Source organism: Phoenix dactylifera, chromosome 9 (genome assembly GCF_051530095.1).
Source record: "Phoenix dactylifera cultivar Ajwa chromosome 9, Ajwa_hap1_PhDact_Kaust_v1.1, whole genome shotgun sequence".
In the NCBI taxonomy this organism is placed as follows: Eukaryota; Viridiplantae; Streptophyta; class Magnoliopsida; order Arecales; family Arecaceae; genus Phoenix; species Phoenix dactylifera.
The window spans coordinates 31,223,128-31,238,742 of NC_143198.1; the positions used below are offsets into that span (position 1 = coordinate 31,223,128).

A 15,615-nucleotide genomic window follows, 5' to 3' on the forward strand; every position below is an offset into this window, starting at 1 on the left:
GAAAATTCATTATTTTCGATGTGGGACTAAAAAACGGTGTTCAGGACAATTACTTCGTACGGAGCTCCACTCCTTGCCTGCCAGGCTGACTGCCTGAAATCACGTCGTACGCGAAAGTGGTACGTGCGGCAAACAAGCCTCGTATGAGAGCCTCACTGAATCCACCATGCCTTTTTCTTGCATTCCTACTTCTCATATGGGCATGGGAGCTGGGTACAACCAGACAAGCCCTTCAATTGAATAGCAAGAAGCATTTGACAAGTTCGATCAGGTCAAATGATGTTTGTGTACATTTAGTACCAGGAATGACAGAAACCAACCCAGCTTCCCCCTAAATGCACTCCCACACTAGCTTGTGAAAGTTTTCAGCTAATCTCTGCGCTTGCTTCAATTGGACAACCCCACCATATTCATCCAAAAGAACCTAGTATTCCACCACCGCCGTGCCCCCACTCGGGTTGCAAGCCTGCGTTACTTCGGTTGGGCAAGTTTTTCAATTTTATTTTATCCATCCAAGAATTCAAATCATATGGAGATAAATAAATAAAATGGCAAAACAAATGAGCATACACTTGAACATCTTTGCTGTGCACAGAGATCGTGCCTAACTTCTTTTTTTTGGAGGGATAAAATAACAAAAGAAAATGTTACAAAAAATCATCTGAAATTACCGTTCCATGGCCCTTGCTGCTGGTTCCAGGTGCTACGTTTCGTCATTAGAACGACCAAGTATGAGAAAGCTTAAGCATTGCACACGGTTCCCATTCCCGAAGGCAACTAAACCATAATCATATCTAGTAATAGGCAGCCTTTCATTCCCTGATTACCCAAAAACTAAAGGAAGTACACGATTCCTCTTTACTGATTTCAAGAAACATCATGCTAGTATGCACGACCCTTGTTATCAAATCATAAATAAGATCGAACCGATCGGCCACTGTCACAAATTAGCATAAAATCATCAACAAGCAAAGTTTATTTCTAAATGATACTCACAAAACTTGCATACTTCAATCTCAGAGCACTCTAGAAATCCAGAATGGTAGTGATACTTTCCAGACCATTATTAAAAGAATTTTTTTTTAACAACCTCAATAGCACATTAGGCTTTTCCAAAAAAGTGACTGCAACAAGAATTCAAGGGAGTAGAATTCCCACAAATAAGCAGCTTCAGTCTTTGTAGAAGAGCTACTGTAAATCCAATTGTTTCGAACAAAAAAAAATAATCACTTAACAGTAAAGCTAACAAAGAATCTTTAGATTTGTCCTGGAGAGTAAATGAAGTTTCGAAAGAGCTACTTGGTGCACAAACCAGGTACATTGCTCAGGCCCATTTTTCTAAGAATTAGTTTGGGTATGGCTGGAGGATTGTGGAGCCCCATGCTTTGGCTGAACTCATTTGCTAGTGCCACAAGCCTTGTCTTGTCTCGGCTGATATTTTTATTTGAATTGTAATAACCTAGCCAAGCTTGATAAGCCGATCCTTTGTTCTTCATCTCCACATTTGATAGTGCACGTTCCACCTATGCAAACGCAGGTTAAGAAAAAAAAGGATTTTGTATAAGAATGTTGTAAAACATTATATAAAGTGGAGAAAAGGCTGAACAACCAAGGTGGTGGCAAGTTTGCGGCACACTGGTTTTCCAAAATGAACAGACAGGGTTCGATATAACAGTTACATTCGTGATGCATTGTGATCCTCCAAATTGCATAAATTATTTATATAATGTGATAAATGCACATCCAACTTTAAGAGGTGCAATTCTCTTGGATCTTTCCCTTAGAGTGGTATTATATATTGGTTCCAATACTGGTCCATGCCCCTATGCCACTTCCTTTGTCCAAAGAAGTTACAGTGGTTGGCACCAGCACTTATCCAACCAAAATGTATTAACAACCAAATAACATAGAAAGAGAAATAACTGAGCCACATGTAGCAATTATATGCACAAAACATGACAGCTTTAATATATTCAAACCCACATTAAAAAAAAAAAAAGCTGGTCCATGGCATACCTTCACTTTGAGGACTGCAAAAGAAAATGTTGACTAAAACAAGTAAAATCAAGCATGAATACGTATAATATGGAGCCACACACACAGAGAGAGCGAGCGAGCGAGCGAGAGAGAGAGAGAGAGAGAGAGAGAGAGAGCTGGTTCCACTTCTATTAACACACCTCCCCCACCCCACCCTCACCCCTGGAAAAAAATCCTCTTTTTTTTCCATTTATGTGCATGTCTTGGATATAACATTTGATTAATATAGTCATTACAAATCAACAAGTACATCATGGTTGATTTTAAAGCTTTAGTTAGATTAATATAATGAAACACTATATAAAAAATGCAGAGAAAGCAGAGGAAAATGAAATAAGCATGATACTCACTTTCATTCTGGTGTTTGGATCAGTTGGTGGCAGTGGAGCCGCTGTTACTGGCAAATCATTGATGCTAGGCAAAAAGAACTTTTCCCATGGTGCCAGTATCAATATGCCCGTTCCTTCCTTACCCGTTCGACCAGTTCTACCGAGTCGATGTATATATTGCTCTCTATCAGCAGGCAAGCCAACCTATAATATGATAAATCAGATAATGTGAATTTTTGAGGAAGGATAGCATGCCCAACAAATAAAGTGTACATGAGCTTGATTAAGATAAGATGTATAAAAAAATCTATAAAATTCTCTCTGAGCCTCTATGATCAATCTGAAACACAGCAAAATGTCTTTTTCTTGTGAAGTTGTGCTATATATGCATGCATTTAGTTATCTCATACTCAGATAATATTGCAGGATATGAACTTAGTTAATGCTGATAGAAGGAACCACAAAGTTGCAGCAACTTGCCTGTATAACAAGGGTGACATCCGGGTAATCAACTCCCCTTGCGGACACATCAGAACTCACAAGTATAAGCCCTTTTGACTGCCTAAACTCTTCGGAAACCCTGGTTCTATAATTTTGTTGCTTTCTTGAATGGATCTCTCGTATATTCAAGTGCAATTTAGAGAGAAGATCAGCGACAAGTTTTGTAACCATTGCAGTTGTACAAAATACAATTACCTGCAACAACTCCATATAAAGAACATCGCAAACAAAACACATGGACAGAAAAAGGACGCATGGAGAAATAGCATCACTTACCTTATAGTCAGCATCTTCTGAAATATGCTTTGTAAGAATACTGTATAATATTTGAAAATGGTTATCTAACGGTGCAACTAGATACGTTTGTCTGACCTGATTAACATGCACAGATTAAGAAATTCAGGAGTTACAGAATCAACAAACTGATCAAATACTTCTTTTATCGATTATGTAAGTGAAACCTGTGAGTGTGTTTCCTCAGTACCCTCTTCCACTGTGTTAATAAACTCGTAGTCGCTTTCCATAGCAATGTGACAAATTTGACGGACCTAGACACAACATCATCTGTTGAGATCTTCTCAAGGTAGACTAGAATTAGATAGACAAGACATGAAAAGATACCTCATCTGGAACTGTAGCAGAAAATAGAAGTGTTTGCCTTTGTTTCGGAACAGCAGCAATAATATTTTCAATATCTTTCCGAAATCCCATATCTAATAATTGGTCAGCTTCATCAAGAACAATGACCTTCACGCCCATTAGCCGAGTGGCAAATCCTGGCGTGTTTTTGATATGATCTTTCAGTCTTCCAGGTGTCGCCACAAGAATCTGTTCATTTGATGCTTACTTATTTTAGAATACAGCTTGTACTGAGAATTGGTAATTTTCAGATTCTGCAACAACCATTTGAGTGTCCAACCTGGCAAGGATTAGCTTGCATGCGTTTCTGTTCTAACGTTAGCCGTGTGCCGCCAATTACAACTTGTACACCAATAGAAGGGTGAAACTTTAGAAGTTTGTTAGCCTCTGCTGCAGCTTGGCTTGCAAGCTCTCTGGTAGGGCATACAACAAGCACATTGATTGAGGGTCTTTTTGGATCACGATCACCAGGAGGCAATTTGGAAATGACCTCAATTGCTGGAAGCTGTAAACAAACTTTCATTGTTGACTATAAATCATGGTTAACATACCAGCCAAGGATTTTTGCTTTGAAAAGTAACACAATAAAAACTAGAAGCTTTTGTAAGCAGCGTGCAGGGATAGTAAAATGAGAAAAACAGGCAGAATCCCATTATTTGGGGGTCAAGAGCCAAAAGAATAGAGATGATACAGATGACTACCAAAAATGCTAAAGTTTTTCCAGTCCCCGTCTTTGCCTTTGCAAGAACATCTTTGCCTAGAACACAAAAAAAGGTTACAGTGTCATCATAATATGTGGCTCTCAGACACGAGTTTCAAGAATCATATGACTTACTAAAATCCTATGAGAATAAACAAAGAGATGTATGTGATTTATTGATTTCCTATACATATTTAGCACTTGATGATGGCAAAGAATCTGCATTACCATCTTCATTCAATGTACTAGAAAGCATTATGCCCAGTGCTTTGCACAATACAGGAGCACACAACATTGACATGGTAAAGAGTCATATTTTTTCAAGTAACTGACATATATGACAAGGATACTTCCATAGACCCAAATAATCCACACAAAAACTTAAATCTCAAATAGGTTCCAACATATCATTAAGTGCTTGTAAAGATGTCAGTGCACTATGATGTAATTTTAAGTAAGAAGGAGCATGATAACCATCTCCTTGCTTTTAAAAAATTGACAGTTTAGATAAATAAAGAAGACAAAGTTGTAGCTTTCAGATTTAAACTGCCTGAGGCTTATGACTGTATGCACTTGAAATTAGGTTCAAAGCTGTTATCGTTGGCTATCCTCAAATTTGGAAGGATTGGTTCCTTAACCATACCACAACTATTTCAGTGACCTTTTCTTATTAATCGATGCCAAGTTGTTAAATTCTTAAATCAGATCATCTATCACCTTCCGCAATCATTCTATTAAACAATTACTAACTAGTGCCAAGAAATAAAAACTTTCTACAAATTAACATACAAAAGTAAGATAATTGGTCTCTTTGCATGGTCACTAGACATGCATCTTGACCAATTAACTATGGGTATATGGTCTTTTTCTTTGGCTTTGTCAAAGTTATGCTTGCATAAATGTGCTCTTGAGTCTAGTTTTATAAGAGAACAAATAATTGAACGGAGCTAACACTGGATAGAATAAGTGTGCCTTGCATCTTCTCCAGTCATGTTGCTTGCCAAATGATGGAAGGTATACTGTTAAACTTTTCATGACTATAGAAAGTGGAGGGTCCCACAAGCCAATAGATGGAAGCTTCTCATCAGATGACATCCACATAGTTATTATATAATCTGTTTCTTTGACCTCTTGAAGACTCCTGAAACATCAAGGTTACCTATGTACTTTCATAGATGACTCAAACAAGTGCATGTTCGGCAATGCCACTAGCATAAACTGAAATAGTCTAATCGCCAAAAGTAAATGAGAGTTTCCCAAACATATCAATTCTGTTAACTTGCATCAAGAACCTGATTTTTAGTCAATACATGGTAAAGCATAGTTAAATTTGTAAATCCTATTATAAAGAATGTAACCTTCAAGGATGAGAGGGAGAGTTGCTTCTTGCACCAGAGTCATCCTCTCATATCCAGCTGCTTTTACTCCTTTCAATGACAATGGAGAAATAGAACATTGTTCAAACCTGAAGCACACAGCAGAGGAAATTGAGTAAAAATCAAGTTTCTATATATCATGCACATGCATAATGAACCATATACCTACAGACAAAAACTAAAATCATAATCTGATAACAAAATGATGTACTTTTGTAAGAATTTTAATCCCAAAAAAACTAAGAAGTAACATGAGTCCTGCTACAAGCCATCTATCAGACAAGTTCAAATCTTAAATATACCCTGAGATAGAGAGAGAGGGGTCGAATTACAAGGCAAAATATGCACGTGACCAAGGTCCGCAATCTCGGTCCCAAGCACTGTATTGGTACCTTATCAATTTGGTACGGTACGGTATACTTCTATACCGAAATAGCTCTTTAACCATTTTTTTCAATTTTTATTTCAGTACGCCTCGGTGCAAATCGATACAGACTAGTACGCACTTCGGTACGCCTCGGTATAAGTCGGTACAGAGCTTGTACCGACTTGAAGTTAAGTTTCGTACCGTTTTTCTCCCGATACAGTGTGGTATGGCAAACCATGCATGTGACAATTCTAAGAGAATAAAGAAAGTTTAGGCAAAAAACGAGTCAGGCACCTTATAGGCATGGCATGTTTGTAAATATCTAAGTTGGCATATACCCATCCATTGCAATACGATTACAACATTTTGATTTCCATGATTTGTGGAATAGAATAGATCAAGATTCATCAGCTTAACCTTTATAGATTTTTTGGATTATAAGAGCAGGTAATTAGGAATTCATGTCCTTTGGAGTTCCAGTGGCCTCATTATGTTTTCCATCATGCTATTGCCTAGGGTTTAATTAAGATAGGCAATCATTCTGAGAACTCCCCATATAGAACTTTTCAAAACAATAATGACTGTTTATAATTTTAGCACGTTTGCTTGGCCATGTCCTTTTAGACTTATGAAAGGACTACCATACTCTTAAAAAATTTAAATGAAGGCCAATGTGCTTTTACGCAAAACATATATTCATCCTCGTTAAGACCACTAAGAAAATTTGCATCCAAGTGATTTCACTGATCTGGAATGCGATTAATTATAAGCAAGTGCAAAAAGGATTTCAAAAATAATTTGCTAGTGATAAATTCAATTGTCCTTCTAACATGTTTACACCATGTCCCTAATTAAGAAACAACTAATCAAATTCGTAAAAGGAATAACTTCCAAAATGTAAGCAAGTTTGAACTTTTCAATGATTTAAAACAAATTGTTCTAGACTTGCAAAAAAAGATTACCTAGTTTGGCTCAGGTGGGATTCATTTTCTACTGCAGAACTTCTTCCCGTGGCTTTTGTGATTACTTCATCATCATCCCTCTTCTCTTGCTCTCCCGATACCTTGAGAGCTGATCTCCTCTCACTTAGACCACGGCCACCTTCACTCCTCTGCTTGGCAAAAAAGAAATGATCTTTCCCTTCTTCCTCGTCCACTTCGCCATCAAATCTCTTTTTAGAGAGGAAATGCCTGGACTTCCTCCTGTCGTCAACCCCCTGGAAACCATCGGAGACACCGTCTCTCTGCCTCTTCAAGGGCACCGAGGATTCCCTCTCATTTTTCTTTATTCTTACCCTATTTTGATCCAACTTCTCAGTCTTTCGATCACTGATCCGATCGCCGAACTTGGCCTCGTCCTCGAACAAAAATTTCTCTCTTCCCCCGGTGCTCGCCACCCAGAGCTCCCTCCTCCAGCGGCGAGGGAAGAGAAGGGGGCGTGGCCTTGAGGAGCAGGTTTGGTACTTGAGCTTAAAGGGGAACGCTCTGCCCAAAACGCTGAGGCATCGAGGGGAGCGGAGGATTCCGCTGGAGTCCAGCGGGCGGAAGGGCAGGAGCTCGCCGCCCGGCATCTTTGGAATGGGGGGTTGGAGAGGGATAGGGTTTAGGGTTTTGCGTGGGATGGAAGGAGGAACCGTTTTGTAGGCAAGCGACTGGATTGCTGCTGGTGCCAATAGCACGTGCGAGGTAGTAAGACAATTACCAACCGGTTACTGTAGAATAGGGCTTCCTATTAAACCTCCAAGTAGCAGCATCACATGTAGCATGGGCCTAAATGAAATAAATTCATTTAATAATTTCATCAATAAATCCACATAGGATAATTTCATTCTAGATCTATCATGGATCTACTCTATCTAATAATTTTCAGTCGGTTGCTATAGAATAGGCCTTCTTTTTAAGCCTCCACGTATCAGATCCACCATCGGTCTAAAATGAAATGAACCTATTTAATCAATTCATCAATAATTCCGCATAGGGTTATTTCATCTTAGATCCATCGTGGATCTACTCTATGTAATAATTTCTATCTGTTAAGTGCACATTGAAGGCTCCTCGAATCCACGTAACTTACTATTTGATCATCTTCTGTATTTTGGTAACAAATATTGTATTTATATCAATCCTCCCATCCCATGTGGTATATAAAAAAAAAAAAATTGAGCATGTGAAACTGGTTCCCCGTAGCATCGGACTCTTCCCTGTATTAACTTTCAAGCATAAAGATTGGATGAATGTTCTATTAGACTTCCTGACCTTAGCATCTTACTCCAATACCCTCATGCCGTGTGCATGGAGAATTTTTCATATACATGTAACTGGTCCCATATAACATTAAACGCTTCCACATGTTAACTTTCAAGCGTGAATTGGCAAGCCCATGAAAATAGTTAGTTTGTAGTTGGATGAATGATCTATTAGTCTCTACATTTTTCATTTAACAACAACAAAAAAAAAAAGAATGCTACATCTCCATGACTGCATATATATATATATATATATATATATATATATATATATATATATATATATATATATATATATATATATATATATATATATATATATATATGTATGTATGTATGTATGTATGTATGTATGTATGTATGTATGTACGTTTGTACGTACGTACGTATGTATGTATGTAGGTAGGTAGGTAGGTAAAAGCCGCCGATACATAGCATTAGTGCCTCTTTCTTGTGAAGGACCTTCATCTAATATTCTAGTCTGCAAGGGATTAGCATTTCAAGTGAGGAGGTACATGATTTATATCGCATGAGAAGTTTACACATAAACATCTGTTGCTGGAAATTAGATCCGAGAGCAGCCGTCGGCTGAGAAGGAGGAGCTCCGGCGCGAGAATGGCGGGTGGCGGTCCGTCGGCGGGTGGCGTCCTCCGGGAGACCTGCAAGAAGCCGGTGGCCGGGATTTCCGGCGCCGCCCCTCCGATGCTTAAGTCAGAGAGGGGTTTAATTTTGGAGAAGGAGATGGACTGTATGTAGAAGTCCCAAGCCCTCCTTTGGGAGAAAGAAGCCCTTTTTTAGAGGGAGAAGCTCCCCTTTTCTAGGGGGAGTGCCAGGGTTACCTGTGATGTGACTGAGCGAATTAATGGGTTACCGTCACGATTCGACGTGGGCGTGGAAGTAATGAATTGCCGTGGATGGCCCGTTTCCATCATGGGAGGAGATGGCGTGTAGCCAGAGCTTGCTTGTGGCGCGCAGTGCAGTACATTCTTGGAAATGGTGAGACGTTGACAGTCGTAGCAGGGTATGGTCTCTGATTGATATGTGGTGGCGTGGCCGGCAAGTAAAGCACGGTACGGTGAGACTACTGCAGAGCATTGCCGCAGCATGTGGACGACGAGGTCAGCCTTCTGAGGTCAGCTCGGCCATCTGAGCTCGGCAGCCTTCTGCGCTCGGCCTTCTGAGCTAGGCAGTCTTCTGTGCTCGGCCTTCTGAGCTCGACAGCCTGCATGAGCTCGGCAACCTTCTGAGCTCGGCAGCCTGCATGAGCTCGGCCTGAATGAGCTCGACAGCCTTCTGTGCTCGGCCTTCTGAGCTAGGCAGCCTTCTGTGCTCGGCCTTCTGGTCTCGGCCTTCTGAGCTCGGCATCCTGCATGAGCTCGGCAGCCTGCATGAGCTCGACCTGAATGAGCTCGGCAGCCTTCTGTGCTCGGCCTTCTGAGCTCGGCAGCCTGCATGAGCTCGGCCTTCTGAGCTCGGCAGCCTTCGGTGCTCGGCCTTCTGAGCGAAGCAGCCTTCTGGTCTCGGCCTTCTGATTTGGGTACTTTAATTGTATTTGTAGGGTGGTCCATTTTTCCCCCAACAACATCCATGTAATTTTGATATTTTAATAATTTTTTAAATTTATGACTCTTAGATTCTTATTCTTTAATCTCTTACTCTATTTTCAGTTCATATCTGCCGGCAACTATTATTCAGTATCGTGTATCTATCTTTTAAATAATGGTACATGATCATTATCTCTTTCTCGATTCAGTAATATCACATGCTCAAGTGACATGTAGAGTATACAAACACAAGATCATATTGTTGCAAGGGAAGATAGCCTGTCAAATTGGGTTCACCTTGATTCCCTATGCAAAGTTAGCTAGCCAACTAGTTACCTTTGCAATAAGTATTCTAATCCTGGACCATAAGAATATCAACAAGCTAATATTTAGTGCGTGCACTTGGTTAGTTCTTGAACAAGAAGAATATCACACTTGGAATCCCTTCGCTTGCATCTTCATTCCCCTTCCCCTATGTTGCTGTCCTTCTCGAGGAATTCTATTTAACTTCTTGAATTATGAAACTTACATTGAAATTTATGACGATGAGATATTTACCCTTGGATGGTAGGAGTCAAGATAGAAACAACACCGGTATCTCTTTGAAAGCACTATATACAACCTTACTTGAACAAGAAACTTGTCTAGAAGGGCGTAACGATTCGGTGTCGGTATCCGGTATGGACTGTTAAAAAATTTGTACCATATCATATCGACACTGTACTGGTGTCATACTAGTACAGTGTCCGATATCGAGACGGCGAGCCTCGATCACAACATACTCATAAAGTAGTTTGTCATAATAATTTTCCACTAATTTGCATTTTCTAGGATATTTTCAAGGGCATTTCATCTAGGAACATTACCGAACAATTTGAATCAACTAAGAAAGCCAACATGAAGAAGGCAAATGAAAAAGACTTGCACGGGCATGCCAAATCTCATATAGAGAATTATATCTCAAGATCTCACGAATCTTGGACATTGATGACTTGTTCAGCATGACTGCACATTAAATTCGATATTAAAATGAAAAACCGTCCATCAAAAAGCTCTTCCCATTACATATACATACATATGATTCAAACACACGGCCACACGTATCATTCATCAATATCCAAATCCTTCACAAAAATTGGATTTCGTATACGAACCACACTCCGAGAGGACCAAACCTTTATGGCCAACCAGACCTGCTATCCCAATCCTCTAGCTTTTTTGTTGTCCTCCACATGCCAAACTAAAGCCTAAATCCATCCGGATATCACATCATACATCAAATATCTCAGTAGAAACAACGACATTTATTTAGTATTAAGTATCAGACTTCTTAATTCTTGTTTATCCACTAGTTATATATCTATGAAGCTAATACGGATTTTTTGACTTAATTAGCGAGTATTTCCCAGATTAACTCGGGATCAATTGAGGGCAGCCGCGACAGCGAACAGTCGCCTTCCATTTCCGTGCATCCCGCCGTCATCAAACTCCCCTCCGAGACCGACGACGGCATTTCCGATGGGCCCTCCGCCGCCGCCGTTAACGACTTCTCGTCTCTCCGTCTCTCTCCCTTGGCCTTCCCCTTCTCGGACTTGGATCTTCGTTTCGATATTCTCGGCCGCTCGAGCCGCTGGTAGATGGCCTGGATCTTGGAGTCGACGGCGGATCTGAGAGCGCGGAGCTTCTCGGGGCAATCGCCGCCGTCCCTGAGGTCCGGGAAGTTGAGGCGGGCGTACTCGCCGCGGAGCTTGTAGGCGGCGCGGTCGTAGGCGTAGGCTGCCGACTCGGGCGAGTCGTAGGTGCCGAGCCAGACCCGCACCCGGTTCTGGGGGAGCCGGATCTCAGCCACCCACTTCCCCCAGTGCCGCTGCCGGACTCCCCGATAGAGCTTCTTCTTCGCCGGCCCGACGCCGTAGAAGATGCGGTGATGTTGATCGGCCGCCGCCACTTCCCAAGCGGGCGGAGTGAGGTCGGAGGGGAAGGGGCCGGAGAAGGGCCCGGCTTGGATGGCGAGTCGCCGGAGGAGCTCCGTCTGGTGGCTGTAGACACCGGATCCGAGGGGCTCCGGCGCCGCCGGGACCTGGGGCGGTAGGTGGGAGAAGATGAAGTCCAGGGGGTCGGTTCCAGATAGGAGGATCTCCGATAGGGCGGAGCTGATCTCGCCCGGAAATGCCGCCGGCGGGAGAGTTTCAGGCGTTCCGTCCATTGTTCCAGCAGTCTTCTCCTTTAAAAATGGAGGAAAAAAATATTGAGAAAATTAGTAATGGGAAAACGAGCGAACCGGGGGAGAGATCGGGAGCGGTTCGGAGAACTTTGGGCACGAGATCAGGGGTATTCCGGCACTGGCATGAAGAAATCTGAGGAAGAGTTGAGAGATTTTTGCGAGCATACAGCAGGATTTTTTTTTTTCTTTTCGCGAAGGTATATTTTCTCTGGGAATGAGTGCGGGAGAGAACCCCGTTGCCGGCGCTGAGCTCAACCGAGCAGGGGAATTTATAGGCGGGACCTTCCCTTGAGCCTCGGTTTCTTTCCCTTCCCGAAATGCCCTCATTCTTTCTGTGAGAATTGGCCGTGAGGGGGAGGGTAGTTTGGGAAGAGGGAACGGAGGAGGCGTGAGAGAAGGGAATGGGACCCACGTGGAGGTGCGTGGGGTCAGAAAAAGGGATCGAGACACCCATATATCGCAGCAGCCAGCAAAATCCGCCATTGGGCCAGATCAGCACCTAAGTTAAAAAGTGCTCTTTTGGTATTTATTACGCCCAGCTGTTCTGACAAATTATTGAGTGCCACGTTTTGGTCTACTCCCCCCATTCCATCCCGGCTACGCTGTCGACCGCCCGCATTCTCTTGCCCTTTCACTCTGTAGCTCGGCTCGGCTCGGCTCGGCTACCTGCTCATCTTTACATCCTCCTAATGGTACATGCCATTCGCATTAGCATAATTATTATATCTCTGACCAATTAAATCAGCTGACATCTTTAATTTGTTTTATAAATATTTATAAAGAAAATAAGAAACTATATTGATAAGATTGTAAAACCACCAAAATGGTAGCACGATTGGAATGGGGCTAAAATTTCACCGAAGTGGCCCAAATTCGAAATGTGCAGCCATCGATTAAATGCGGGTACTGGATGCCCTCCACTTGATTTGTCCGTTGGAGTCGCCATCTGTTTCCTCGGTATTGAGATGGTGCTGGGTCCCCCCTTCTTTTCCTAAGCAAAATAATAATAATAATAATAAGATTGTAAATAGCAAACTCCTTCATCAATGCTTGCTTCACCCTGAGTCCAATAGTTTGCTTCACCCTGAGTCCAATAGTAGGGTATATTGTGATTCTTCCAAATGTATGTTTGCTAGTGCTCTCTCCAATTCATTGATGCACGAAGCATGTCAAGGTGCATATTGATTGTTAATTCCAATCTTCTCTCTTAAATTATACACAATGCTTTCTCTTGGTAAATGTGATTTGGATTTCTTTCCGGCTAGGGACACCGTAATACAATTATATAATTAATAGACGCCTACCCTTTGAAAGATATAGATGGATGAGCTAAAAATATATTATTTAATAGTGCGCGATACTTTTTATTTGTTATATGTCGTATTATATGAATTATTCTTTCATACTTGCAATTATATAACGGCAAACCATTCATTATCTGAAGCATATTCAATTCTCCCCTTTCTTGCTTCTTTTTTCGAATGGATACACAGATGCTCATAATGGTGCAATTATCACATTTCAATTATTTACTAAATGACTAACGTATAATCGAACTATTCTTAAAATGTTCTGTATATTATACATAAACTCTTCAAGTTGTTCACTGATTTTTTAATGTTCATGTATGATTTGAAATTTGACATTGTTTCATCGAATCTCCCATGTAAACCATGTTTGCTTTAGCTATTTGCATTTATGTGTAACAGGTGCACAAATCATGAATGCTTATTTTGTTTGCTACTACTTTCCTTATAGTTTACAGTTCTCCTGGATTCCTAATGAAAGTTGTATAATTTCTTGCTGCCAAGTCTCAATCATGTGAATGTTATGGATTGAGTAGATAAATTATTGATACTTTGGTTTGTGGGAGTTGTATGAGGAAGTGTCTGCGGAGAAAAGGAAGAATACCAGCTTTTGTCAACATCTTGCGACCCGATGTGATTTGGACTCATATTTTCTCTTAATTTCAAACTAATATATAAAACTACCATGCATGTTACATTGGCTGGTATCATGATTTTTTTTTTTTTTTAATTTGGTTGTGTTAAGACGGTTTTGGAGAACTCCCATTATATTGTATAAACACATAATAATTTATAAACACTATATGGCTATAATCTTATGGTAATATTTACTTATGCTATGAATACTGATATTCCTTTGTTACTTTCACTGATCATCCATTTAAGTTAGTATTTTGAAAAACTAAAATTATCTTGTTAGCTTGTAATTCTGATACTTTATTTCACAGTTAATGAATCAAAAAAAATTGCTATTCTATTCAGGAATGGCTAGTAATATTTTTTCAAAAAGAGTCGCAAGGTAATAAGAAGAAGAAGATGGAGGGTGAGGCCTGCTGAAATTGACTAGATCATGAACCATGGTGAATTGATAATGGCTAATGATAATTGCTAATATAGAAATTCGAATCTAATTAAATCTAACCCATACTTGAACAAGATAAATAACTTAATTTTGTAAGTGTTCTGTTACAAAGGTAGCTAGGGTTGGGTCAAGTTTAGCTTATTTAAGTTAGAATAACAATATACAAAATCTTAATCCATACCTGACTTCGATCTGACATCAAATCAAGCCTCTAGACCCAAACCCACACATGGATCGATACGTACAACTTGACCTACACTATTTGATCTGTAATCTAATCTATTTCATAAAGCTTATTGGCTAATAGACCTGACCTAACATATCTAGTCAGTTTTTACAATTCTTAATGACTTATTTTCAAGATAATTTAAATAATTAGAATAAAAGGGGATCAATTATTCAAAAACTTATAATCCAATGACATGACTAACACGATCCAAACTCTTTCAACCCAAATACAACTCTATCCTTGTGATTTGAGTGAGGTCAAAAGTTTAACCATATTTAATATATTTAGAGACTGGTTAAAAAATTTAAACTATATCGTTCTATTAAAAAAACTGACCCTAACTTGAGCCAAGAATGATCTGGCCAGATTGGTTTCCAAGTTGGGTTAATTTTCGCCATCCGCGAAAAGGGAAATGAAAGCGCTGCATTTTTTTTTTTTCAGGTGTTACCTCAAATACATACGTTAGATTCTGAACGATTTAAAGAAAATCCTATAAGCGTCCAGTCTTTCTCAAATTATACCCTACAGCTCCTGAACGGGTCATCTACAAGCTGGCTCCTTGTCTTACCCCATGAATGGGTCATCCACAGCTTTTGGTGTTGTTAACTCAGAATGCTTTAATGTTCGTGGAATAATCGTCATCGATGTGGCGGTCTTTCCTAAGCTTTGGAGAAGCCTTGGAGAATAAGTCAAAGAGTCAAAGCATGAATCAATATCCGTACGCTGAATTTGATATTCCACATCTTTGGAGCTAGTTTGATCCGTGGGAAAAAAAAAAGAAAAAGGAGAGAAAGTATGGCAATGGAAATGTAAAGAGATGCCTCCTGTTTGGTTGGAGTTTTCAAAGAACAAAGACAAAAAAGTTGTATTTATGTGGAAATATGATTTTCATATTTCATGAAAAAGTTACTTTTTCGTGAGTCGAGAATCGAAACATTTTTATTTTTTTTCCAAAGAGTTTCTTCAGCTATCCTTATTTGATCCAAAGCATTAAAGACCTAATTTTTATTAAGAGTATAATAGAAATTACATATTA

The 15,615-nt window shown here is 40.2% G+C and overlaps 2 protein-coding genes across 2 annotated transcripts; both read right to left on the reverse strand.

Annotated features, from left to right (window-relative positions):
- Positions 1-1,033: 1,033 nt before the first annotated feature.
- On the reverse strand, positions 1,034-7,679 carry LOC103708331 (DEAD-box ATP-dependent RNA helicase 31-like). The gene is made up of 10 exons (XM_008793207.6): positions 6,912-7,679; positions 5,565-5,671; positions 4,208-4,263; positions 3,787-4,011; positions 3,489-3,695; positions 3,329-3,415; positions 3,144-3,239; positions 2,847-3,062; positions 2,388-2,570; positions 1,034-1,523 (listed from the first exon to the last, which is right to left on the reverse strand). Exons 1-10 carry the CDS (start codon positions 7,517-7,519, stop codon positions 1,296-1,298), a joined length of 2,013 nt encoding a protein of 670 aa, XP_008791429.3. The 5' UTR covers positions 7,520-7,679; the 3' UTR covers positions 1,034-1,295.
- Positions 7,680-10,784: 3,105 nt separating this feature from the next.
- Positions 10,785-12,200, reverse strand: LOC103708330 (ethylene-responsive transcription factor ERF061). The gene has a single exon (XM_008793206.6). It carries the CDS (start codon positions 11,942-11,944, stop codon positions 11,126-11,128), a length of 819 nt encoding a protein of 272 aa, XP_008791428.4. The 5' UTR covers positions 11,945-12,200; the 3' UTR covers positions 10,785-11,125.
- Between the last annotated feature and the right edge of the window lie 3,415 nt (positions 12,201-15,615).